Source organism: Lissotriton helveticus, chromosome 12 (assembly GCF_964261635.1).
Source record: "Lissotriton helveticus chromosome 12, aLisHel1.1, whole genome shotgun sequence".
NCBI lineage: Eukaryota > Metazoa > Chordata > Amphibia > Caudata > Salamandridae > Lissotriton > Lissotriton helveticus.
Window position 1 is genome coordinate 113261003 of NC_136073.1, and position 26162 is coordinate 113287164.

The 26162-nt window shown below is 43.5% G+C and overlaps 1 protein-coding gene across 1 annotated transcript in view; it reads left to right on the forward strand.

The window, feature by feature from the left end:
* LOC144798985 (transmembrane protein 272-like) overlaps nucleotides 1–26162 on the forward strand; it is a 215784-nt gene that overhangs the window by 65108 nt on the left and 124514 nt on the right. Inside the window, exon 3 of the mRNA XM_078670127.1 lies at nucleotides 23370–23420. Coding sequence (XP_078526253.1) covers nucleotides 23370–23420 — 51 coding nt within the window. The remainder of the gene's footprint in view (nucleotides 1–23369; nucleotides 23421–26162) is intronic.

Here is a 26162-nt window from a genome sequence, read left to right on the forward strand (position 1 = left end):
TTGCAGAATAACTCTCTCCAAAGCTGTATGGAACTCTGAGGGCCTGATGTACATTGCCAGACAGTGTGTGGGGCTTGCGGTGTGTGTAGGGCTTGCAGTGTGTGGGGGGGCTCTCAGTGTGTGGGGGGGCTCTCAGTGTGTGGGGGGGCTCTCAGTGTGTGGGGGGGGCTCTCAGTGTGTGGGGGGGCTCTCAGTGTGTGGGGGGGGCTCTCAGTGTGTGGGGAGGGCTCGCAGTGTGTGGGGGGGCTCGCAGTGTGTGGGGGGGCTCGCAGTGTGTGGGGGGGCTCGCAGTGTGTGGGGGGGCTCTGTGTGGGTGTGTGTGGGGGGGCTTTGTGTGGCTGTGTGTGGGGGGCTCTGTGTGGGTGTGTGTGTGGGGGGCTCTGTGTGGGTGTGTGTGTGGGGGGGCCTCCGAGTGTGTGTTGGGGGGGCTCTCTGTAGGTGTTTGTGTGTGTCATTTGCGAGAGATAAAGCTAGTGGCATTGTAAATGACTGGCATTTATTTATGTTAAAAAAAAAACATAAATAAAAATAATGTCAAGAGCAATGCCAATAGCTCAAACTTTAACAAAGGCAAAACCATTGCATTGTAAATGCTTGTTTATTCACTGCAGGTTTATCAAATGTGATTAGTCTCTCAGTTTGAACCTCTTGGATTGTAGCAAGATTTGGTCTTCTGCTACTTCTTTGGAGTCCACTGGGCCTGGGACGCCAGAATCATTGCTCACCTGCCGTGAGGGGAACGGCTGCTGTACTTTTCTCCTGCCCTCACCTTCATCTTGCTGTGCAGCGCGAGTGAGACGCCGTGAGGGGAACGGCCGTCGCGCTTGCACCGCCATTGAGCCTGCAGCCACCGGGGGTCCAGACTACACCTCCCAGGTGCCCCGGCGGCTGAGTCGCGTCCCTGACGCCATCTCTGCGCCCGGAGGCGCCTGAAAAGAGAGGAGCGCCGAGCGCTCTGAGGGACGCCAGAATCATTGCTCACCTGCCGTGAGGGGAACGGCTGCTGTACTTTTCTCCTGCCCTCACCTTCATCTTGCTGTGCAGCGCGAGTGAGACGCCGTGAGGGGAACGGCCGTCGCGCTTGCACCGCCATTGAGCCTGCAGCCACCGGGGGTCCAGACTACACCTCCCAGGTGCCCCGGCGGCTGAGTCGCGTCCCTGACGCCATCTCTGCGCCCGGAGGCGCCTGAAAAGAGAGGAGCGCCTCTCGCCCCGCGAGTCGCGCGCGGGAGCGCCCAGGCTAAGCCCGGGCAAAGGGCGGGCCCTCTGAGGCCCTCAGAGGTCAACAGTGGTCGGGGGCCACATCTCTAACGCCCCTCTTTTAAGGTGAGACTTTTCTTGGCTAGTTGGCTGTAACCATGGCCAAACGCAATGTTTATTTAATGACATTTATTTATTTAATGACATTTATAAAGCGCATACAATTACCCGTGGGCGTCTCGGCGCTGTTAGCAAAAATGTCTCTCCCTGAACAGGTGATCCGGAGCTTGATTTACTGGTTAAATAACCATGTCTTCAGTTTTTTCCTAAACTGAAGGAGTGAGGGGCTTGTTTTTAAGTAGTATGGCAGGGTATTCCAGATTTTAGGAGCTGCAACTAGGAAGCGGCGATCTCCCCAAGAGACTGTTCTGCTTCGTTGAACCACCAATTGGTTAAGTGAGGTGGATCTGAGTGTTCTAGACGGATTATAGGGAATTAGTTGCTCTTTAAGGAACCGTGGTCCTTGGTCCTGCAGTGTTTTGTAGACTATGCACAATGATTTGAACTTTATCCTATTTTGGATGGTTAACCAGTGATAGCTTTTCAGAGTATCTGAGATTGGTGCGAATTTAGGTTTTTTGGACAGCACGCGTGCCGCCGCGTTCTGCACGGTCTGTAGTTTTTTGGTTACTCTGTTTTGTGCGTTGAGAAAAAGACCATTACAATAGTCTGAAGATGTCAAGACCAGGGAGGAGACTAACGACTTAGCAGCCGAATCTGGTAAATAAGGTAACATTTTGCCTTATTATTTTGAGCTTGAAGTGGGCGTTTGCTGCCACCTTATTTGCATGAGCCAGGAAGTTAAGCTGGTCGTCGAATGTTACTCCTAGGTTTCTGACCTTAGCAGTGGGGCGAGGAGGAGTGCCTAGAGCCGGTGGCCACCAGACTACAGACCAGGCTGGCAGCAAGTTGCCAAAGATAACCACCTCCGTTTTATCGGAATTGAGCTTCAAGCAGTTTTTTGCCATCCACTCACCGATAGCAATCATCCCGCTTTGAAACCTCGCTGCCACCTCCTGTCCATCACCCTTTATGGCCAATACCAATTGGGTGTCGTCGGCGTACGAGGTCAGGCTCATCCCATGTGCTTTGATGACACTTGCAAGGTCCGACACATATATATTAAATAGTGTCGGACTTAGGGATGAGCCTTGAGGAACCCCACACGGTAACGACAGATTTGCCGATTGAAAAGGGCCCAGTGTAACCGCCTGGGTTCTGTTGGCTAAAAAGGAGGCGAGTAGGTCCCTTGCAGTGAGCTGAATACCCATCCTTTCGACACGATCGACCAGGATCTTATGGTCGACCGTGTCGAAGGCTGCTGATAGATCAAGAAGGATAAGCAAAGCTGTTCCTCCTTGATCACGGATGAATCTTATATCATCAGCTGGTTTGATGAGAGCGGTTTCCGTACCATGGTGTTTACGGAAACCGAACTGGGTGTCATCCAGCAAGTTGTTGCTTTCTATGTATTACGACAATTGCTGATTCATAGCCTTTTCTGTAACTTTAGCTAAGAAAGGGAGACTCGCTATGGGGCGATAGTTTTTGAGTTCACCCTTATCCAGACTAGGCTTTTTGAGCAAGGGTTTGATCAACGTGTTTTTTAAGGAATCAGGATAAGTTCCAGATGTCAGAATTATATTGCAAACATGAGTGATAATAATGTTGTTAGCAAAACTATAAATACAGCCACTCAGGACGTTGAAAACTCTGTATCCCTTATTACGTCCTTTGAGGCACTAATAGACACTGCATTTAATGAGATTGTTGAAACTGAGAGGAGGTTCTCAATGGGTTCGTCTACCACTAACTTACCAGCTGCAACAGGAAACCTAAATGGTAACATGCACATATTTCCCGAAGTAACTGTGGAGAAACAACAATCTGTTGCTGTAAATGTGCCAATTGTTCTTGAGGATGAAAACACTATCACCTACACAGTCTCAGCCGCAGCCCCGGACCCTACCCCTCCATCAACAACCATTGAACTTACTGAGAATACAGGAGCTAAGCGCAAAAGAGGCCCAGTAAAATCAACATATAATAAAAGAAAGCAGCCCCCTAGGACTGTCAATCAACCAACACCGCAAAGTATGTGGAATAGGGGGAAGAAACAAAAACAACATACAGTATCCGAGCAGGTTCAACCCCATCTGGATGATGTCGTTGTCATAAATAATGATGGTCTAAATTCAATGACTACTTCCACCCAGACGGATTTTTCCAATGTAAATAGCTCGCACTCTAAATCTGAGGGAAATCTCATTGAGACCATTGCGGATACAATTTTTAAGCAACTTGAAGGTCAAATGATCAAACAATTTAATAATATTTTTAAGAGACTTGACAGACTGGAAAATCTAATTAAAAATGATGATGCCAAAAGAAAAGGGACAGTGTCACTGGATAAATTAAGAGGTGAACGTCTGCTAAAAGATCTGGAATTTACTACCCGTGCGCTCACTAGCAGTAATCACACAACAAATGGAAATCCGCCGACAGAAAATAGGGCTAAGGTATCAGAAGCTGTGAATGGTCTGTCAACAACTGTACCACCTGTGGCGACCACCAGCATAAGGGAAAGCAACACCCCTGATCCACCAAGTAAACCTTCATTGCCCTCTACTGTCACTAGTGCACCTAAGAACAACTATAAATGTAATTCCGCTATAGGTACAACAACGCAGAATGCCCCTTCAAACCCAAGTCAGCGCTATAATAAGACCTTACATGAAGACACCAGGCCTCTTAAACATCAAGGCCCTGCCTTACATCTACCACCTGAGGCGTGTCCTTATGTTTTAGTTCTGGCTGGGATTCCACCGCTTAGGGAAGGGCAAGGAGAGTCGTGGGTGCAATTGCATAATAAATGCATCGACTGGCTAACCAAGCACAAGGGGGTTGGCTATGATGTTTCCAAAGAAATTATATCCACATGCCGAGTAACATGGGTTGGTCCTCCTTTTTAAAAACATTAATGGGGACTGCATTATAGTCAATTTTAGGAATCCTGGTACTGTGAAGTCCTTGTTAAACAAGAACTTTGTCCATCATGGCCCATCCACTCTGGTGACCCCTTTACCGCTAAATTATTTTTATCGCCCCCCACACAGAATGATGCAGCCTCCACCTGTGTTTCCATTACATAACAGGTTTTCACCACTTCAAGATTTGGGTACACTGGATTGACTGCCTTCCACTATTGAAGTACCTGTTTCTATGTGTCCGGCTTCTGATTACACAGTGGAAACATCCTCTGAGGCACCCCCATTAACATCTGAAACTTTCCAAGTTGAAACACCATGTGAACCACAGGGGCAAATTACAACAGTACTTTCTCTAGTAACTGACCAGGGGCCTTGCTCGAGGCCCGATAATAACCTGTCAATACTCAGCTGGAACATTGCTGGCCTGAAGGCCAAGATGGTAATTACATCTTGGATGGATTGGGTCTCTTCTCACGACGTACTAATGTTCCAAGAAACCTGGTGTACCGATGACTTGCTACTCGAGGGGTACTGTTGCCATAACAGGATTGCCCCGGCCCCCCCCTTAGGCCGCCCCAGTGGGGGCCTTTCCATCTGGGTTAAAATATCTGCAGAAGTAAAAACTGACCTACTTCAAACTAATAGCCCAAGTTTTATGGCATTGGCATACATCAATAGGATAAGGCTATGTTTGATCAATTTTTATAACAATGATTTCTTGTCCCAACCAAATTGTAATTTTATTCTTTTATTTGAGTTTATTGATGAAATTATGGATGGACAGAAATATGGGAAATTCGATGGCATTTGTATAGGAGGGGATTTTAATGCACATTTACATCTTAGAAACCCCCCCTGTAGAAGAGGTATAGAGCTATCAAATTTCCTTGCAGGTAGAGAACTTGTAAATTGTATGGAGCATGCCGGTATGGAAACCAGCACTGCCCCGTTTCCCACTTTTATTGGTCATGGTAGTGGCACCACGATTGATTATGTATTTGTCTCACCTACTGTCGCCAATGTTTTAATGAATGCTGAGGTTGTGTGTGAAGTATATAGTGACCATCTCCCCATTGTAATCCACATACTGCTTCCGAGTGGCAAATGCCCACAAATTGAAATAGACGCAAGGAACGTGGAAGTTTCAACTGACAAACTGAGGGTAGCCTGGAGGGGCGTGAATAACAGGGAAATTCTGGTAAAAGTCATCAAAAAACATCCAGCCCTGATTGACATCTGCCTCACCAGTGATGACCATGGGGGTAACATTATCAATTCATTTAGTGAACTCTGCTCTGTAATAAAAAGCGAGATCTCCAGACCTGCTTTGAGGATATCTGAGGAAACACCTAGATGGTTCGATGCCTCTTGCTCTAAAGCAAATAGGAAGTTAAGGGCCGCTTTAAAATCTGAACCCAGAGATATTCCTCAAATAAGGTTACTCAGAACAGAGTATAAATCCATACTACGAAATAGAACTAATGAACTGGTTAAGACTCACTGGGATTCTTTGGCACGCTCGGCCGAACTGAAAGACACTACCGGGTTCTGGAGGGAGGTAAAGAACTTAAGATCCATAGGGTCGAAATTAACGGCAATTAATTGTAACATCACTGGTCCCACACGGGTCGAACATTTTGCTAAAATTTACGCCACACCGGACCACCCTGCTTTAACCTGCCCCCTTAACATCTCCGAGGTCGAGGATGCCATAGCTGAAAGTGCAGGAAATAAAGCGCCTGGCCCCGATGGGCTCTCATTCGATCAGTTAAAGTGTGAACTTAACTTTTGGGCACCATTGCTATGTAATGTTTTTAATAACTTAACGAATGAACAAATACCAGAAACATGGTCTTGTAGCACCATCGTGCCCATTTTTAAAAAAGGTGACAGGCTGGATCCGGGGTGTTACCGTCCTATATCGTTAATCGATAATACCTTAAAAGTTTTGGGAAGGGTTATTTTTAAAAGGATTAAATCTTGGGCGGAGGAGAGTAAGATTCTACACCCCAGCCAGCTTGGTTTTCGTAGTAATATTGGCACGGTGGAACAATGCTTGAACTTGAGTTTGATTATGGCAAAATATAATACTGCTAAAAAAACTCCTTTACATTTTGGTTTTATGGACTTAAGTTCTGCTTTTGATTTTGTTAATCGTTCCCGTTTATGGTCCACCCTTCTTAATTATGGTTTGGATGAATATTTGGTGAACTTTTTAGCTTTCTTACATAGTGATCTAAGAGCTCGTGTGCGTATTAATCAATCTGGCGAAGTCTCGAACGACATCAGCATTGGCAGGGGGGTCAGACAGGGATGTGTGCTGGCCCCCCTCCTTTTTATTCTTTACATCAATAATTTAAGCTCCTCTTTGAGTACCTTAACAAAAGATGTACCCTATGTGAATGGAGTCCCTATACCTACCCTCCTTTACGCTGATGATGCGGTCCTAATGGGCCGCACACCAAAGGCACTCCGTATTTTAATCTCAGGCTTTGTCCATTTCATGGCAGACCTAGGTTTGACCACTAATTTTAAAAAATCGTTTATCATGAGCTGTGGCCCCAAAAAACATAAAATTGCTGAGATTAAATCAGGGTCAAATGTTTTGAAAAGCACTTGTACTTTTCCCTATCTGGGGTTGCTATTTTCAAGCTCTGGTTCGTGGCAACCACACGTTTCTTATGCCAGGAACAAGTTGGGTAAAGCTATAAATTGTGTCACTTCTTTGCGACAACCCTCCCACGCTGATGTGATTACACCACTAGTAAAAATTTATCAAACCCAATGCATCCCAACTGGTACTTATGGCGCCGAGGTTTGGGGTTACACAAATTGTACCCATCTCCAAACCGAAGAAAACAGGTTTTGTCGGAAGGTGTTGGGAGGGGTCATTTGTTCCCCTCAATATATATGCCACAATGAATTAAACATCTCATATATTGAAGACTTTGTAAAATCAAGACCAGCACTCTCCTGGCTAAAATTATGGATTAACCCGGCTGCCACCTTGACCCGTGATATAATTTTGGACTGCCTAAAATGTGACAGGGCACACTATATACCTTGGTTAAAAGCTGTAAAAGATTGCCTTGACAGCGTAGGACATGGTCATTTGTTTACCTCACCTACTTTGATAAATCGTTCCCACAAGATTATTATTCAAAGGGCACTGTATCATGTGTATAGAGAAGAGCAGGAAAGGAAAAATCTGTCAAAGTGTACTGTTACAAAATACGTGGGCTATTCCGATTCGCAAATCAAACACCCAGGCCCTCCTCATAGATATCTATGTTTACACCTTGGCAGATGGAACAGAAGCTTGCTGTTTCGCTTTCGTGATGGGAGCATAGTAAATCTGTTAAATTTTCCTTTGGGTTACAATAAACATCTAGAAACACTGTTTTGTCCATGTAACCAAAATATGAAACGGAGCCTTTTGCACTTTTTGTTTTTCTGCGGTTTTTATAAAAAAAATTCTGCTCATTATTTAATGTCTTACTGTAGAAAACATAAGTTTGACTTGCTTTAGAAAAGCACTGAGAACCTTTTTAGTATTGGAATCTGACGAAGTAATATTCAGAGTGAGCTGTTTTCTCAAAGCTGCCGTTCGTTCACGAGCCACTTTATATATTGATGTATAACATCCGCACACTACATCTTTTATGCACTTTATATGCGCTCTTTGCACATTGGGTTTTATTCGCTCCTTTGCACATGACTGATGAGGATTACTTAAATGTTGCTGCTATTTCTTTCATCCATCTTTTTATCTCTGTTTGTTAGAAAACAGTTTTAATTGTGTAAAATGTTGTTTTTAAGAATAGGAGGGACATTTTATGTGTTTATGTAAAATAAGATTGATTGGTTTATGCCTTTTTCTTTTCAGCTGTCATATTATCATTGTACTGTATTGTTTTTAAAATTGCACTTGTATGCACTTTTATGGATGTTTTTTATTCCGAATAAAGATCATTTGACTTGACTTGACTTGGTCTTCTGCTACTTCTTTGGAGTCCACTGGGCCTACTACTTATTATTGGCCACATGGTTGTGGTTTTACCAGGTCGACTGATACAACTCTGTTCTCCTTTTTACCAGCAAGGGGCGGTAGTACTACTGATCTTGTTCCGCTGACAGCTAAGACAGGTACTGCTTTTCTGTAAGAAGGCCCAAATTCCTTCTTCACCGCGATCTTTTCTCTGACCAGATCCCCAATCTTTGGAATCCAGACAGGTCTTGCTGGGACAGGTGGTTTTTCTTCAGTGGTCGTTGGCTTTAGTTTTTCGTTACTCAGACTTTTTCTTGATTCATTTAAGTCCTGTAAAACAGCCAAACTATCTTTGATATCAAAGGTTTTTTGTTTCACCACTGAAGTGTGACAATCGAGATCATGAATGATCATTCTTGTACCAAACAAAAGTTCGAACGGAGTGATACCTCCTAGAGATTTTCTTGGCAGATTATTAAGACTACGTTGGACACTTAGATGTTTGACCCACCCGTCACCCGAACCTAATACCCTCGCTGTTATAGATTGCTTTATGTCACGGTTTTTTCTCTCCACTACCGCATTTCCCTCGGGATGGAATGGACTAGAATACCGCAATGCAATGCCCATGCTGGCCATGGCCTCCTTGTAAGCCCGAGAGCTAAACGCAGGACCCTGGTCAGAATGTAGCATGCCAATTGCGTATGTGCCGATAAAGACTTGCAAATCTTTTATAACAGTTCTGGCGTCAGCCGAGCGCTGGGGCCACATCCAAATGAATCTCGTCTTAATATTCATGGGATCGCATTCTTCCGTCTGGATGTCTGCATATAGATAGCCTGATACTGTCTAATAGAGGTGTCTGGGCAGGTGTCTGGTCCGGTTCATAACTGGGATCTCTGTTGCAGTCCTGACAATTCATTGCAAAGTTATAAATGTGCACACTCCTCCCCGGCCACCAGTACTGTGATTGTAATTCTATTAGAGATTTCAGGATATCTTGCTGCCTCAGACCCAATCCCATGTGTGCTTCTTGAATCAAGAAGACCCTCCGGTTCGTGTTTGGAATTACTCTATCCCCCACTCCAGGGATTTGAGCAAACGGAACGGAGTTCGCATCAATTATGTATGTATTTCCGAGTGGATAGTTTAGAGGTAACGCCGCATAATTGCCTTCCATTGAGGCTTTTACTGCTAGTAGCGTTTCTCCATCTATTTGTTTTTTAGAACGCTTTTTTGTGGCTACGGAAGCCGGTTGACCAGCTGCCGCTGTGGCTCTGTTAGCCAATGAATTCCCTGCAACGTGAACGCCTTCACGTCGATGACTCAGTGTATGTATCACGTGAGTCTTTTGTAGTTCTTTCTGCAAAAGAACTACTTGTTCCCATAGTTTTTTATGCTTTATTGTGGCACCTGTCATCTTTGTAACCGTTTTTTATCCAGGTCTGCATGGAATTATTGTAAGACCGGACACAGTAATGCGAATCGCACACTATTAGTGTGGGGAATTCGCAATCGGCATTTTCAAGCGCCATCTTTAGAGATCTTATTTCAGCTCGCTGAGCTGTACAGTTTCTGAGTGATTCAGTTTTAGTGACCATCGGTCTGAATTTACCTAAGCGCCAGCGACCTTTACCAATCGCGCACGCAGCATTGTAAATTTGTTTTTCCACAACGTAGTGTTGTGCAAATCTGTCCGTGTAGATTACACAGGTGTACTGTTCGAGAGGCAGAATTTCGATGGACAGAGGATATTCATGTTCGTATTCCAGAACTTCTAGTTTTTTCATTTTTGGATCAAAAACGTGTTTCACGTCTTCTGTAACAAGAGAATTTTCCCTTGTATCCATTTTGGATCTAGAGCTATAGCATTTTGAATGCCTGGTCTTGTTACTGCCTCTAGGGCTGATACTGCTGTTAAAAAAGATATTCTCTTCCCTTGGGCTAGGGCTCTTTCTTTTGCTACAGCAGTTTGAACCGCAGTTAGAATTTTTTCAGTAGAACTGAATTTCATTTCAGCTTGTGTGTACAAGTGTGATTTGTAAGCTATTGGTACCGTTTCTCCCTCATTAGAGGTCAGGTATGTGAATCCGCATCTTCCTGGGATGACTCGGATTACAAGGTTGCGTTCGTTTGCGCGTGTTTGCAGTTTTGTTTTAGTTAACATATCTGTTTGTAATGATCTTAAAATTTCTGTGTGTTTTTGAGTCCAATTAATTGGTTTGAAATCAGGTTTTATTAATTCGTAGAGGGGTTTAACCCTCTCTGCATAATTTAGAATGTATGTTCTTCCGAAATTCAGGAAACCTAGAATTGATTGTAAGTTCTTCAGCGTTTTTGGAGTTTGCAGAACTGCACACTTCTCTAAGAAGTTGTCTGCTAGGCTTTTGCCTTCACTTGATAATTCATATCCTAAAAATAGGACTGTTAGGTGGGAAATTCGTGACTTTTTAAAGTTAAATTTGTACCCTTCAGATGCGAACCCAAGTATTTTGGTGTTCACTCTTTTCAAGTGAGTCTCCAGGTCATAGTCTGTAAGATAGATGTCATCGACATAAGATAATGCCTCATCATCATATATTTGTAGTAACTCTGTTACCCTGGCTGAAAATTACCCTGGGCTATTGAATCCCTGTGGGAGACGACAAAATTGCTTTCTGGGTCCCCATGCTGGAGAAAGCGGTTAAATATCTGCTTTCAGGTGCTATGTTTTGACAGAAGAAACCATTTGAAATATCTAATGTCGTTTTATATTTCTTGCGCACGATGTTATTCATTAGTGCAGCACTGTGTGAGTTTTGTACTGCAAAGGTTTTACAGCAGGGGTTTAGGTGTCTGTAGTCCAAAACTAGACGATATGAATCATCTGGCTTGGAGACAGGAAACAAAGGATTGTTCATTTGTGAGGTGCATGTTTCAATCACCCCCTGATATTCAAGTTGATCTAAGATCTCTCTGATTTGTTTTTTAGCTTCTTGCTTAACAGGATACTGCCTTTGTGCAGTAGGTTGATTTTTTTTTTTAACTGAATTTTATGGTGAGGAGAATCCTCATCCCATCCTACATGATTTTTATATAATGCAGGGGCTTGGGCCACTGCCCATTTTCTAGCAAATGTGTATTTTGTATGAATTGGAATGTGATTTGAGAAGGCAGGCATAATCATTTCTTCGCCATGTGGGCACTCCCTGACAAACTCTGGTGGCCAGTCTTTCTCAGCTAGCAGGATATCATAGCCTTTAGATAGATTCTCCCAAAAGAGACCTTTTATTTTCCTAGTTTTATCTCCCTCTATACGTAATGTTATTTCATATAGTTTATCGGGCACGCTAACTCTGGTGTCTGCAGTTTCCACTTGAATGTATTCATTTGTGTCCACTGTCTCCAGAAGATTCATCAGGATCTTGCGAGCTATGGTCACTTCTGCTGCGCTGTCTAGCATTGTCTGGGCCCACTCTCTGTTTTTCAGTTGTGTCCTCAGAATTCTCGGCATGTTATCTTTTAATACTGGCTACCTTCTTGTTTGGAAATTGTAATTTTTTACTTTGATGAGCAGGTTCCTTGTCTTTGGACTTGACGTGCTCTTCTTTGTGTTCTGACCGTCCTCTTCTTTCCGATTTCTTTGAGGAAGTCTGAAAAGATCGAGAGGGACGTGTATCAATATCTTGATATCTATCAGGTTTTCTCAAATTGTCCCTATTTCTAAGGTTATATCTTTTTTCAGAGGGCTCCCGTTGTGGAGACTTGCGCCCCCCCCCCCTTCCGGAGAGCTCTCTCTTCGTTGGGGGAGACCTTCCTCTGGTCTGAAACTGTTTTTCTCTGGGAGTGGTTTGTTTATTACCCTCCCGCTTCTTTTTTTGAGAATTGAGATTATTTATAATAAAAGTTATTTCAGGATTTTCAATTAGTTGGGGTTTTACTGGTTTACCACCCAAACTATCTCTACCTAATTCCTCATAGGATTTTTCAATTATTCTGGCAAGTTCAAATGGTTGGTCTGCTATATCTGTTTCTTTCAATTTTTGGCGGATCGCCACAGATGCTGCTTCTCCTCTTATGTTGGCTAGTAATATAGCCGAGACCTGCTTAAAGTCTTTCAGTAATTTCATACCTAGATTTAAAGCTGGTTCTGGACCGTATTCATTTTGAATCTGTCTTAGTACGTCTGGTATAACCGCCATAGACGGAACACCATGTGTTTTTGTGTAGATAGAAGCAAAGACTGTGCCCCAGGTGTCCCAATCCTCCACATGTGGTGCGATCCCCATTGGAAGACAGACAGTCAGAATTCTGTGTTTTTCGTGAGGGGTAGTATTAGGAAATACTGCCTCTATTTGAGTGATTTTTTTGAGCTAACCAGAATGGAATTTGTTCCCGTTTTGCGGGTGTTTTACCTAGACATGATTGTATATTCTGTAGTATAATTTTATTTGTGTTCCCCTGTTGAGGGGTGTTTTGTGGAATTTTAATTGCAGGTTGGACTGTTGCAGTCCGCATGACATATTGGACCAATTGTCTATGTATTTTAATTAGTTGTTTTAACTGAACTAAAAGTTCTCGGTCTGACATTGTTTCAATGTCGGGGTGTGGTGTGTAGCTGGCTAGAACCGGCCATGTGGCTCCTGGTCTACCTAGTGGACCGAGCCTGGTAATGTGATTTTGATGTTTTAGGGCGCCATTAAACCAGAGCAGGTGCTCTTGGTATGTTAGTGGAATTTCAACTTCCTCGAAAGGAGAGTATTCCTCTGGAGATTCCTCTATTTTGTAGTAGTGGAACTCTCGTGTTACAGCATGTGCTGCTGGAAAAATTATCCAGGAATAGAATACCTCTGTCTGCCGATATTCATGGGCCTCTACCACAAATACAACTGTACCACCTCTTGATGATACCCCATTTTCTATAAGTTTTATAGTTATGGTTTTTCTTATATTGACCGGGATGAGTATAGCATTCGGGTCGTCATTTTGGATAACTGTGTCCTCCGCTAAGAGTTCTCTTTCTTCGTCACTGTCCAGCATTTTTTCTGACAGAAAGTTTGCAAAGTAAGTTTCAAGGAAGCAAAGATTAGGTGCACAATATTTTGGAACACTGTATCCTTCAACGTTGACTAAACCAAAAACTAATACATAGGATTCTCATCCTACTAAGTTCTGGCGGATATTAACCTTTTACCCACTCCAGACGTCGATTGGAGTTTTTACGGGAAAAGGGGTCTGTGTGAAAAGCACGACTGAGTTACTCTAGTATCTTGCGTTAGATTATCGCCTTACCAAACGTTGGGCGCCATGTAGTGTAGTTCCTATATTCCCAATAGGCTCTGCGCATTGGAATAACATAAACGGTAGTTTAGACATAGGACCGAGGTCGACTAGGTCTCTACTGAATGTTAGACTTAATTGGGTATGCCAGCTAGCTCAGAGGTCACTAGAAACTTTCTCGAATGAACAGGAAGGAGTTAACTTTCCTGATTAGACAAGAAGGGATTAGTTTCTGACAACCGCATAAACATGACAACTTTGCTCCCCCTAGAACAAGGAGCATATCTCCAGAGTCGTGTGAAAACAATAGATAGCTATTTCACTCAGTCAATCGTGCATGCTTAGTTTCACCAGAGTGCAGAGAAATAGAGAGGCGGGCGTTTTCAATAAGTTATTTATTGAGCCGTCTTCTTTCTCATGCAAGAGAAATGAATTGCCACAATTGCAATACTTATCATAAAGTATAGTGCGTACAGTAAAAGGAGTATTATGAAATAATACTGTAAAAGCATTGATATGGTTTCTGAGCCATATGATACTTAAAACTGATAAAATATATACAATGATAAAAGTTGACTAAACGTACTCAACTGGTGCTTCTAAGATACGCCTACCCCGGTGTACCTAACCTAAGCCTAGTATGTGGGAAGGAGTAAGAGAGCTGCAGTTTAAGTTAAGTTAGTTTTTGCCAAGAATCTGAATCAAGAATTCTCTAAGGAACTAATTAGCTCCGTACCTTGGTTTTAGAATGAAGGAGGTCTTGTATCTCGTTCTCAGGACTCGATCTCCCAGTAACCCGCAAGGGTGACTGGAAACACTGGAGCTGGATTTTCTCGGCAGGAGAAAAGACAGCGTCTCTCTCAGTGCGTCAAATGGGAGGGACGGCTTCCTTCGTCACTCTCATCAGCTGGGCTACGGATAAGCAGATAGCTGATCTGCTCCAAACCACCGTGTGTTTGCTTAAGGCAGAGGCTGGTATATTTATACCTGGAAGGTGCCTAGTTTGACATAAGGTTGGACATAGGACGTCACTAAGAACTGTCACTAAGAACTGGCAGTTCTTTCAGGACTCTCAGGAGTTCTAGGACAAATCAAAACAGAAGCAGGGCTAATTCCCGGGCTGCTGGAGGTTTGGCGTTGCATTTTCTAGGAGTCCATGGAAGTAGCCTTGCCGTATTTGGACTGCATTGGCTATGACTAAATATGGATATGATTCTTATGCCTTTATAAGGATATGATTTGTTATAACTGCATAAGGGCATGAATCAGGAATATTTAATTAGGGTCCTAGATACATTCACAACAGCACTAGCATCAACAAACAATGTGATAGGTATATTTAATCAAAAAGCTTCATTCATGTACACAGGCCGTGAGACGGTATATCTTGGTTCTCCACCTTGTTAAACACGTGGCCGCATCATCATTTGGTTTCTTTTCTCGTATGCTTCCTCCACCAGGAGGAAAAACCAATGGTTATTACAGTAGTGATCTTTGATGAAAACATGGAAGTGCTCAAGGCGAGATAAAAAAGGAAAACTTCGCATTACCTGAACTGTACCTTTATTCAGTTCGGAATGGAGGCAAGTGAAAACAGTGTTGTGCGTGAGAAGACAAATTATTCATCTAACACACTGAATTGTCCATGTGAATGGTTGACCTGTTTCAGCCCCATAAAATTGCCCTCAATGGTCAGGGGGCCTTCTTCAGGACCTTAAAATGTGGAGGCTGTGAGTTGTCACAGCATGGGTGATTGCTACATTGGCTCACCTAATTAGATAAAGGTATTAAAGTACCTTTGAGTCCTTAATTACGGACTTCCTCAGGGTGCCGGCGGGCGTATTGACCTGCTGGCTTGAATGTGCAGCGCGACTTGTGCTCACTCTCCTCTCGGTGCCCCGGCTCAATGTAGTAGGTAACCATAAATTTGAGCATGTTGTTGCCATGTGAATAGGGTATACAAAAGTTTTATCTAATCTATGGGGTGCCGCTCGAGAGTGATTTTCACAGCCTGACCCTCTTCACCGCTACAGGAGTAGTGCGTCAAGGTCCCTGCCTTTTCTGGACCCCTTCATGGAAGAAAAGACCTTCGTGGCCGCAGAGGAGGTGAGAGGCGCGGTGACCGGGACTGCGAGGACCAGCATTCCAGGAAACACCGACAGCTGGTTCCTCTTCCCGGCCGAGCCGCGCCCCCTCCCAGTGCCACGGCCCCTTGCGTATCATAAGCAGACCTGCTAACGCGCATCGCGGGACGCGTGCGGGTCGTAGCCCGGGGCGAAGCCCGGGCAAAGGGCGGGCCGTTCGAGGACCGGAGAGACTGGACTGGGCCACTCCCTTTTTAAACCATTAATTAACTTGTATTTTACACGTCTTTTTCCACCTGTGTTCCCTCCTACATAACATGGTGGTGACCAGAGGAAAGAAGACTGTGGCCCCAGGGAGTGTGGGTAAACTATTAGGTCCAATGGATGATTTTATTACCAAAGCTAACACTTTTATCGACCAAAGCATCTCACTGATAGAGTAAACGGTCTCCTTAGATTTAGAATTTGCTAAAAGATCCTCTCTGGGCAACCTGGCAGAAGCTATAACTCCTGCTCCTACCTCGGGTAGCAACAAAGAAGGATCAAGGGTGCTCGGCGAGGGGAGACGTAGTTTGCCTAACAACGTAGACTTGTCAGTATCCGAGCTCGCAGACTCACCACTGAGCTCTGACCTAGAAAAAACCCCTGACTTACTTCCCCAATCCCCCATACAAATGTCATCCTTGGAGAGAATTCAAGCTAGGGGAAGGAGGGAAGGTGCAATAAGCAAAAGAAAGAATAACCAGAAAAACCCTAACATCACTACGACGGAACATCTCCCTAGTACCCCACACCTCCCCCCCTAAGATTAGACCAACATATTGCTACTGCTTTAATACATCAGGACGACCAGGAATCCGCCACCCCCATGACTATAGATTCACCAATTCTTGTATCTACCGATAAGGAAACGACAGACTCCGATAATTCACTTCTTTTAAATAAGATTGCTGATCTCCTTAAGCTATTCTTACAACCAGTAGAACAAAAGCTAGCAAAATTAGAGAGTCAGATCTCCAAGCTTATTAATCTCTCACAAAATAACCAGATGGCTGTCCCTCAGAAAAGAGGGGGAACCATTTCCACCAAGCACCCCCCTCTGAATCCTTTAGGCGCTACTTCGAAACCTGTCATCCCCCAAATAAATGCACCACAGGCTGTAACATCTACAGTACCGACGCCCACTCCAACATCCTTAGCAGCGTCCACCACGAGTACACCAAATCCAACCAGCAATGTAGTAACTACACTGAAACAGGGAAATGCCTTGCCACCAACAACTTCCTTGTCGCAGCCAGCGGCAAAAAACAAAGCACCCCCTAAAACTCCGGCACCCAATTTATTTCCTCAACCAACTAAAAGAAATGTTCCGAGAGGTCCCGGTGAGGACAGAATTCCTGTAGATCTGCCACCAGAGGCTTCACCGTATGTAGCGGTCATGACTGGTGTCCCTGAGTTAGTGACCCATAACGTGGAACCTCCTTGGTCCTTGAAGAACAAGGTACAACACTGGCTACAGATAAATCGTCCCATGCCACCAAATTGGCATGGAAGGATTTCCTCAATACGTAGGACTCCATGGGTGGGCAAAGGTAGAAAACTGTTTCCAGGGGACTGTATTGTTATTGCCTTTGAAGACCCCCGGGTAGCAGATTACATCTGCTCCTGGGACCATACAAACGTAAACGGGGGCATTGGTGTTAAACCACTTTATTTTTTCTACCCCGCAAGACAATCCAACAATAACAATTTCTTTGAGGATTCTGCCTTCCCCTGGGTCGAACCACTCCCTCGTCAGGTCGCATCCTACGATACTAGACAATATGGGGTCCCCAGACCTCGTGAGTATGAGAATCCTTGGCATCTAGTAAGACCACGCTATCAGGGAGGGAATTCTGGGAAATCTATTCAGACTAATATACATGTGATCATGTTCTGTAAATTTTACCATCCACACAGAAAAAGTTGGTTACTCCCCACATTTAGGCGGTGGGGCCTTAGACAATGTCGACCAGCATTCCTTCGACTGCAAATGTTAGAGACCGAAGATGTTTGTTATGCAGTTCTTAATTTTCTAAAATGCATTATGAACATCTCTCTGCAAATGTAACAATGATGAAATTTTTTACCCTTTTAATATGTCTGCTTATATCCATTGTATACTGCTCTTACATGAATTCTCTTAGAAATTATTATATAACTTGCATTTTGTATATCATATAAATTGTATTATTGATTGCTCCTTTTATGGTTTTCCTTGTGATAAACCGAATAAAGAAAGAATTATTATTATAATCTATGGTTATAACAAACAGCGTACCACCATGCTTGATAGGATAATTTGGTAAAATCTTTACAATTTTTGGTTATTTGTTGAAGAGCAACTGCTAACAAGTCTATTATCTTTGTATTAGAATCGCAATCTGCCCAGATGGGGGATAAGCTTCCCAAAAACACATAAGTAGAACAAGCATTTGCAATGCAATAGGTCTTACATTTACGCAAGTTTAAGCTATTGGCATTGTAAAAGACAATGCATATTATTTTTGTTTTTTAAAACCTAAATTAAAGGGATTGTCATTTACAATGCCAATACCTTAAACTCGTGTAAATGAGACCTATTGCATTGCAAATGCTTGTTTTCTAAAGGTAAAAGGCCAGGGCTTCCATGTCCTTACATAGAGACCATGATCTTGGTCAACGACCTCAATGTTAGGACATCTGTATTTCCTCTTCACCAGATTTGTCCACCTTGCCCCCTCAGTATACATAGTAGTGTGATTGCCTGATATGCCCCCACCCCCCACATCTGAGTAGGCGACCCATCAGAATCTCTGAGGGTTCTTTCGTGGCCATTGCATCTTTAGTTTCAATCAGGAATCAGAATTCCAAATTCATGCCTCATAAGATCCAGTCACAGTATTCCATCTATCAGAGCCTGAAAGGTAACAATGACCTGACAAGTGCCTGGGCCTCGATTGATAAGAGGTAGCCTATCTGTGAGCTCTGGAGGCCTGTCCCTTTCGATCAGCTAACAGTATGGGTCTGGTGGCCTATCCTTTTCGATCAACTAACAATATGGCCAGGGCTTGAAGTGGGACGGGCCCTGTCGGTGCTCAGCAACTGCAGTTCTAAAAAGCAGGTGCTGAGACTGGTCTCTATCGGGCTGCCAGGGTGAAAAACAAATCGTAACTCTGCAGCAGCACCACCCCTCATTGCCTTTGATGTTACTTCAAAGAGACTTGCTAGGGTATTTTCACAGTCTTGTTTTGGAATGAAAGCATTTTCAATATTATATACAATGTAGACATAGTTTTTGCTTATGCCTCTTATGCAAATAAGAACCTGGATGCAATGACGGAAGCAGCAAAATACCAGCCGGGCGGCACACTGTTAAGCACAGAATTTTAGCTTGCATGTTTTCAAACCACACTCTTAATTATCAACCATGCCCCTTCGAGAGCCCCCCCCCCCAGTTTTTTCGTCCCACTTAAACCGCTTAATATAGCACTGGTGGCTTGTCCCTTTCGATCAGCTCGAAGTATGTCCCCTAGCCTGACCGGAAATAAATGCCACAGGGAAGGTAAGCAGTCATGCAACAATCACCAAAGGCCCTCACTAGTCACATGTACTACCATATTGTGTTATTCTGAACAAATGGATAGAAAGACAACAATGCCAATCTAAACAACAAGCATTTATCGTAGTGACAGACAATCGTTTCCCCATGTCGGCACATTTGTGATTCTCTCTGAAAAACAATACATTTCACAAGAACTTTGTGCTTGTGGAAATACCTCATGCTTTGCGTATGGTATTCTTGAAAGACCAAGCTTGCGCCCTGGTGTCTGAACCATTGACATATTTAACTCCTAACGAGCTTTTGACGAGATCCTTTCCATGCACAAGTTATCAGTACCCAAATAGCGCCGCATGTATCCCTTTTATCTAGTATAATCGGGCAAAGCCTGCTGTGATTGCGGACATCCGTCTGACAAGACCCAGCGTGGCTAAAAGATGCTACAGCAGCTGCTGACAAAAACAAACAACAAACATCACCGCTGCAATAGTTCCCGGATGCCCGGGTCTTCCCTAGAGCTGCTATATCTTAGCACTGGGTGGGCTGGAATTTGTGGCAGATGCTATTGATGCCATTCAGGCCAGAGTGACCTTACCGTGACATGCTTTTACAGCCTCCTCCACCTTGAAAGCCATAAGACATGCTTTATCTCGCCCGTCCAGGATTGCTTCAACTGAAAATTTATCAGCCGCAGTCCCTTGTTTACATGCACTTTAAACAAGCTGAAAGAGACGATGTGATTGTGCGTGTGTGCACATTGGCTGTCCAGACGCAAGCTGAAAGACACGCCGTGCGCGTGCCCATGTGCTGTCTGGGCACGCACCTGTTTTGTCCCCTTCGCGCACCAAACCGACAACAATAGTCTTGCCAAGGCGAAGCAGCAGATACGCTGCGTTTGCTAGGCAAGACCTAAAAAGAACACCTGGAATAAAAAAATGGATTAATTTGAGACCATACATTTTTCCCAAAATTATGAACAGGCGGCATGTAAAAAGTAAGTTGTATAGATCTGCATGTGGAGAAGAACATGTCCAACAGGCATCTGAGAGCTCAGCGTGTCTTGCATTTAAAGTAACCGGGGATAACAGAAGTCTATTGTATATATAAAAGTGTCTGTGTGGTGTTCGCTGCTCTAGAGGATTTCCTCATTTTAGTCAATATTTTGTTCCATATCGCTGTGGACCAACAAACCTCTAAATCTTTTTCTCAATAGAGCTCCCTCTTAGTTTTCCCTCGTGTATTCTTGTGTACAGGAAGTATGTAAATAAATATAAATAAGAGGCTTTGTGGTTAATGCGTAAAAGAATATGTAATTTGTTGACCGGAGAGGAAGCAGGATCAGTAGGAGGTTTTGGGAGTATGTATTGGGCTTGAGCATTTAAAATGGCTTGTTTCAGAAGGCGATATTTAGGTTGGAAAGATGTAGATAGGCCATAGAGTCTACTAGCTTGCGAGAAAGACATAATCTCATCTTGTATATACAGTTGATGTATCCAGATTAAACCTCTTTGCCTCCATGATTTCCAATATAAAGGCCTGGCACGTATCAATATCATGTTATTATGCCATATTGTGGATCTGGAGAGAGAAGTCCAATCCATAGAATCTAGCGGAGAGTTAGGCATCAACATTTTTGATGGGTGTTTAAGTACTGGAGTAGATAAAGATTGTGGTTTGTGTGAGAAAGGTAAATATTCTTGAAAGGAGAGCTAAAAAATGGTTCAAGTTCAGCCCAAAGAGGACAATCCACGAGAGACTCAGAGCCATCTCGACGCTTGACAAAATGAAAGATTTGTGGTATGTAGGGAAATCGGGGAAATTAACACCACCTTCTGACTTTGGAGGAGTCAATTTTGATAAAGACATACACAATTTTTTATTACTCCATAGAAAAGGGGATAATATAGAGTTAATTTTCTTTAAAAAATTCAAGGGAATAGAAACTGGGATATTGGAAATTATTTAGAGATTTATAGGGGACAACATCATCTTTATGGTGTCTAAACGGCCCCACCAAGATGGGTATAAAGGGTGCCATCTAGTGGTCAAAGAGGATATTCTCGGTGTACAATTTTCCATCCAACGTGAAATTGTACCTGAAATAGAAGGGTTGAACTGTAAGCCTAAATACGTAATATGTTGAGGGCTACATGTGAAGTTGGAGATAACGAAATCGTCTTTGAAAGTATATTTTGTTAAAGGTAAGATTTCACATTGATCTTTATTTAATTTATATCCAGAAACCGCTGCCATGGAATAAACTTTTTGTAGGAATGCGGAGAGAGAGGTCTGAGGTTGTGAAATAAATAATACATCATCAGCGTAACCTGCCAATTTAATATGAGTATCTTTAAAGTGAAATCCATGAATATATTTATATTGACGGATTCTTGATAATAAAAAAGGGTCTAAGGCTAAGTTGAAAAGGAATGGGGACAGTGGACAACCCTGTCAGACACCTCTACCTAAATTAAAGTAAGAAGATGTACCACCGTTTGCACACACGGCTGCTTGTGGATTAGTGTATAAAATTGATATTGAAGAAATAATTTTAGGACCAAAGCCAAACCACTTAAGTGTGGGAAATAGGTAAGGCCATTCCACTCTATCAAACACTTTTTATGCACCTAAGGCTATTGCTGCCAAGGAATGTGAGACATGGAAGGATTTGGACCGGATGTCAAAAAATAAACGAGTATTGCCTGTAATAAGGCGACCCTAAACAAAACCAGATTGTTCCATTCCTAATAAATCAGGCAAATAGGATTCCAGGGTTAATTTACAAATTCCTTTGAAGAGTCCAGGAGGCCTTTTATAACTTGCTTATTTAATAGCTACTTCCCTAACGCTATAACCAATTAGTTGTGTGCATTAAGGTACTCCAAGACAACCAGCAGCAGCGTTTGATGGGAGAAGTTGAGATGAAAGAGACTTTGGAAATCATCCCAAACATAGAGATTAGTAAAGTTTCTCAGTTTGGTAAATTCTCATCTGTTACCTTTTATACAGAGTGTCTCTTTCTGACTTGTAAAGATATAAACAAGTGTTCCCTGGGATTCAATTTCAAACAAATAACAATCAATCTAAAGCAATCAGTGGTTCAGAAATGTACTGAAATCTTCCAGAGGAAAAACATGGGTCCATGTGTGTTTAAAAAAAAAATAAATAATAAGTTATGTGACTGAAATTATAATGAAAACTACAATTGAGTTGTAGATCCAATACCAGACACTGTATGTGTGTGGACGGATTCACTGATGTAGCAGAGTGTATGGTGCATTAATGTGTTCAAGAAATCCCCAAAACCACCAGAGCAAAGGAGCGAACGGGTCTCCTGGGTAATCAATGGTTTCAGAGACTAGCTGCCTCAGAAGGAAAGGGTACATTTAATTAAATTAGATATATTCAGTCCCAGCAGTGGTGATCTTTCTGACTGTAAATACATTGTATTGCCATTTTGTCTGCTCAGTGACTCCAGCCCACTGGTTCCTGCAACAAGAGTAAAGGTAACAATAACATCACCTCTAGATGAGCAATGAGGCAGCTCGTAAGTGAACCAAAGGTTAATCCTCTAGTTGTCTTGCTTAAATGACGTCTAATCAGATGACATAGACTAGATCTTGGGCACTGTTCCTTTCACGATAAGCCAGGGCGTGAATATGAAGAAGGGTGCCTGCAGCCTGGATAATGACAACTTTATAATTCCCCCTGTTTAAGCAGGAGGAGGATTCAGCTCATGGATATGAATAAAGGGGTAGCTGCTGCTACCCGTGTCACCGTATCCTGGCCTTTGATCCCCTTTGCGCTATCTAAGCAATCCCTGGTCCAAAATGTAGGATCAAAAAGTAAATTGAGCTGCAAGGAGCCTTGACTTTTTTTCTAACTTTCCCTCCTTGCCTTCCCCCTACCCCTCAGTAGCTAATCGGGGGTGGGGGGTATTGTGGGGCTGAGGGTAAGCACTGTGATGTCATTCGGTTTGAAGGGTGCGTGACGTCACTCCTGCTACCACTGGCATTTTGGTGAATCTACATCATGGTGGGGCAAGGGTTGGGGACTGAGTTGTTGTTCGGGATAAGGGGGCGGGTCTGGGTTTCCTTAGGTGGGATTGCAGTACAGAGCAGGCCTTAAATACAGAAGGGCTTATCAGAGCTTGGATGTTGTCCCCAGACCTAACTTTCTTTAACCTGATTTTCTCTTCTCCTTTGCAGTGTCTGGGACAGTCATCACAGCAGTGATGTCCTTTGCAAGCATCACTGTCGGTGAGTTGGTGCTGCCCTGGTAATGTGTAGGCTGAACCTGCTGCATGTCTTGAGTTACACCCTAGAGGGGTTTAGGATGTTGTAGCAGGGTAAACCTGATGTGTCTGCCTTTGACTAGAGGAATCCAATTGAATTCTAGGCTGCATGGTGCCCTGATGTACTTGGTCCAGGATTTATTTTTCGTTTTATTTGACAACAGTCCTCTCATAAAGCTGGGAGCTCATCGCCACCAGTTGTGTCTGGCCATTATTCTACCAGCATAGCCACTAGTTTAATGTTGAGACTATTAAAAACAAATCGTAAAAATAAGCAAAAATGTTTTTTTTCCTTTTTGAATCTTTAACCTAACACAGCAGTTAAACGGAGACATCATTCAAAGGTATTTTAGCACTGCCTAAACTATTCCTAAATGATTGTTAAAGCAGCTAGAGGCAGAAATACCATAATATAAAGTAATAGAGGATTTTGCAAATATTCCCTTGAGGTATGCGCTCCTGACTTTCAAAATCTGAAGACACAAAAATTGGCTGTTATTCTTCTTTGAAAAAGGTGTCAATCCTAGCTCGACCTGTACTATTGGCTCCAGACCTCTCTTGCCCCAGGAGACTAGACCCTGATAAACACTGCTCTCTTTTAGGGGGCTTTACACCTTGTAAACATGCTGGGGAAGGAAACATGTCCCAAGGAAGCAAGACCTTGGCCCATTTTTGGTGCACGCTTCTTCAGCCATGAAACCATGGAACTCTCAGCTCAATGTGCCATCTACCCAGCTATCAATCACACCATCACAAGCATATTAACTATCACTGCTTCAAGGTACCAGTGACCATACGTACACCCTGGCTCACCTGCTGCTTGCATTCTAAACCTCCATTCCCTCAAAGACAGTCCCAAATCAGACTAGAGTTGCATTTATTGTTGAAGTGCAGTTTTTGTGTAAATTCTATACCACACCCAGAAAACCACAGAATAAAGTCAGTAAAATTATACATGAACCATTATGAAACAAACCGCCTTCTGCAGGCGCGTTGATGCACAGTGCTGTACACAGTTCTACACCAGGATCCTGGACAACCATTACTAAGCCATGTGTTACTCTGTTCTAACCTTGCTGGCCTCTATCCCATGCGATTCCCTTCTGAACAATAGGAAACTGAATTAAATGCAAATTCAGCGGGTCACTTTTCCTCCAGCCATTGAGAATTCAAGAACCATAGAGCATGCCCACATATGGGCATATTCCATGCCCATTTCCTGCTCAACTGTCTCTTGTCATCTGCCCAGCATTTGAAAAATAATTTGTGTCTGTTTTCTAAATTCATGTGTTGAAAGTATTGACATGAAACAGACTTAAAGCAGGCCGTGCCTGTTTATATTCATCATTTCAAGCATTAGGTGCCTGCCTGTATTTGGGCACTGTTTACATCAGCACCATCACTTGCCAGTAGAGGGGGTAAGAATGAAAAGGTGGTGTGAGGGATGTGGTATGCACAACCAGGGATGAGGGTGTCCCAAGGTGGACAGATCAGTGTACATTTGAAGTCACTATGTCATTTCACTCCTCACTCTTTACGGTGCGAGAGGGGCAATGGATGGTGAGTGACGGACGAGGAGTGAGGATTCAGGGGTATGGAGGCTGGGATGAGAAATTAAGAATAGGTGAGGGCTGAAGTGTGAGTGAGAGATGGTAAATGAGTGAGGAATGAGGGTTTACAAGTGAGGAATGATGTGGACCGGATACAGGATGATGATGAGTGAGGGATAATTGGAGGTAGAATAGTCGGAGCTGATGAGGAAAGGAAGATGATCTATTTCACAAACATAGATGTACAGCGGCCCATGACACAGCAGAACACGATGGCCTTCTCAATCATCTCTGAGGTTGGACAGAAGCAGCGGTCCAGGATCTTCACTGAACTGGGCATTACCAATGGACAGGGCTTAGTACAAACCGAACCATCCTGATAACTTACAGGTGATACCAAGTTCTGCCTCCAACGAGAGCTCAGATCCAGAAATTGGGGCAAAATCCCAGAGCGCGTGGATCACATCGAGCATCAGAGGAAAACTTCTTCTGCCTCAGTGTGTCCAAAATGGAAATGTGTGATGAAAACAGCACCTCAGCGGCCCTTCGCCGCATACTTTGGTGGTAGCCTCAGCGGCGGTCCTGAGTGTAGTATGTGATTCCAAGCTTTCTTTCACCTAGAAGGGCAAACATAGTCAACTGCACTTGCTCCTGCAGGGTCAACCCTTCCTCCAGGCCACACACACACACTGGAGCTGAAAAGACCCTTAACTGTGCAGCGATACAACATAAGGTCAGGCATGTCTGGCCAAAAACACATTCAGAAACGAATGCATGCAAGACTGGCCCTAAATTGCTACACTGCTTGCCAGCAGAACAAAGAACAACATTCAAGACAAAAAGCACCATCACCAAATGCTTTAATCCTGGCTAAAGTCTACAGTCAGGCAGGCACAGAGAGTGGGTGTAGAGTCCGGAACAGTACGGCACAAAATTACGTACTTTTCACCAAGTGACTTCGATATTTCTCATCCACCAGAGTAAAAGGGGAGGCATAACTGCCACCAGATTGATTGCCATCAGCCTGAACCTTCCCGGCGTAATACTTGTGTACTACAAAGCCATGCAGATTTAGGGTCAACCTCATAAAAATTGTTGTTCTAGCTCTAAAAAAACAAGACAAATGGTTCCATTTAGACCTGAGTCAAACACTGAAA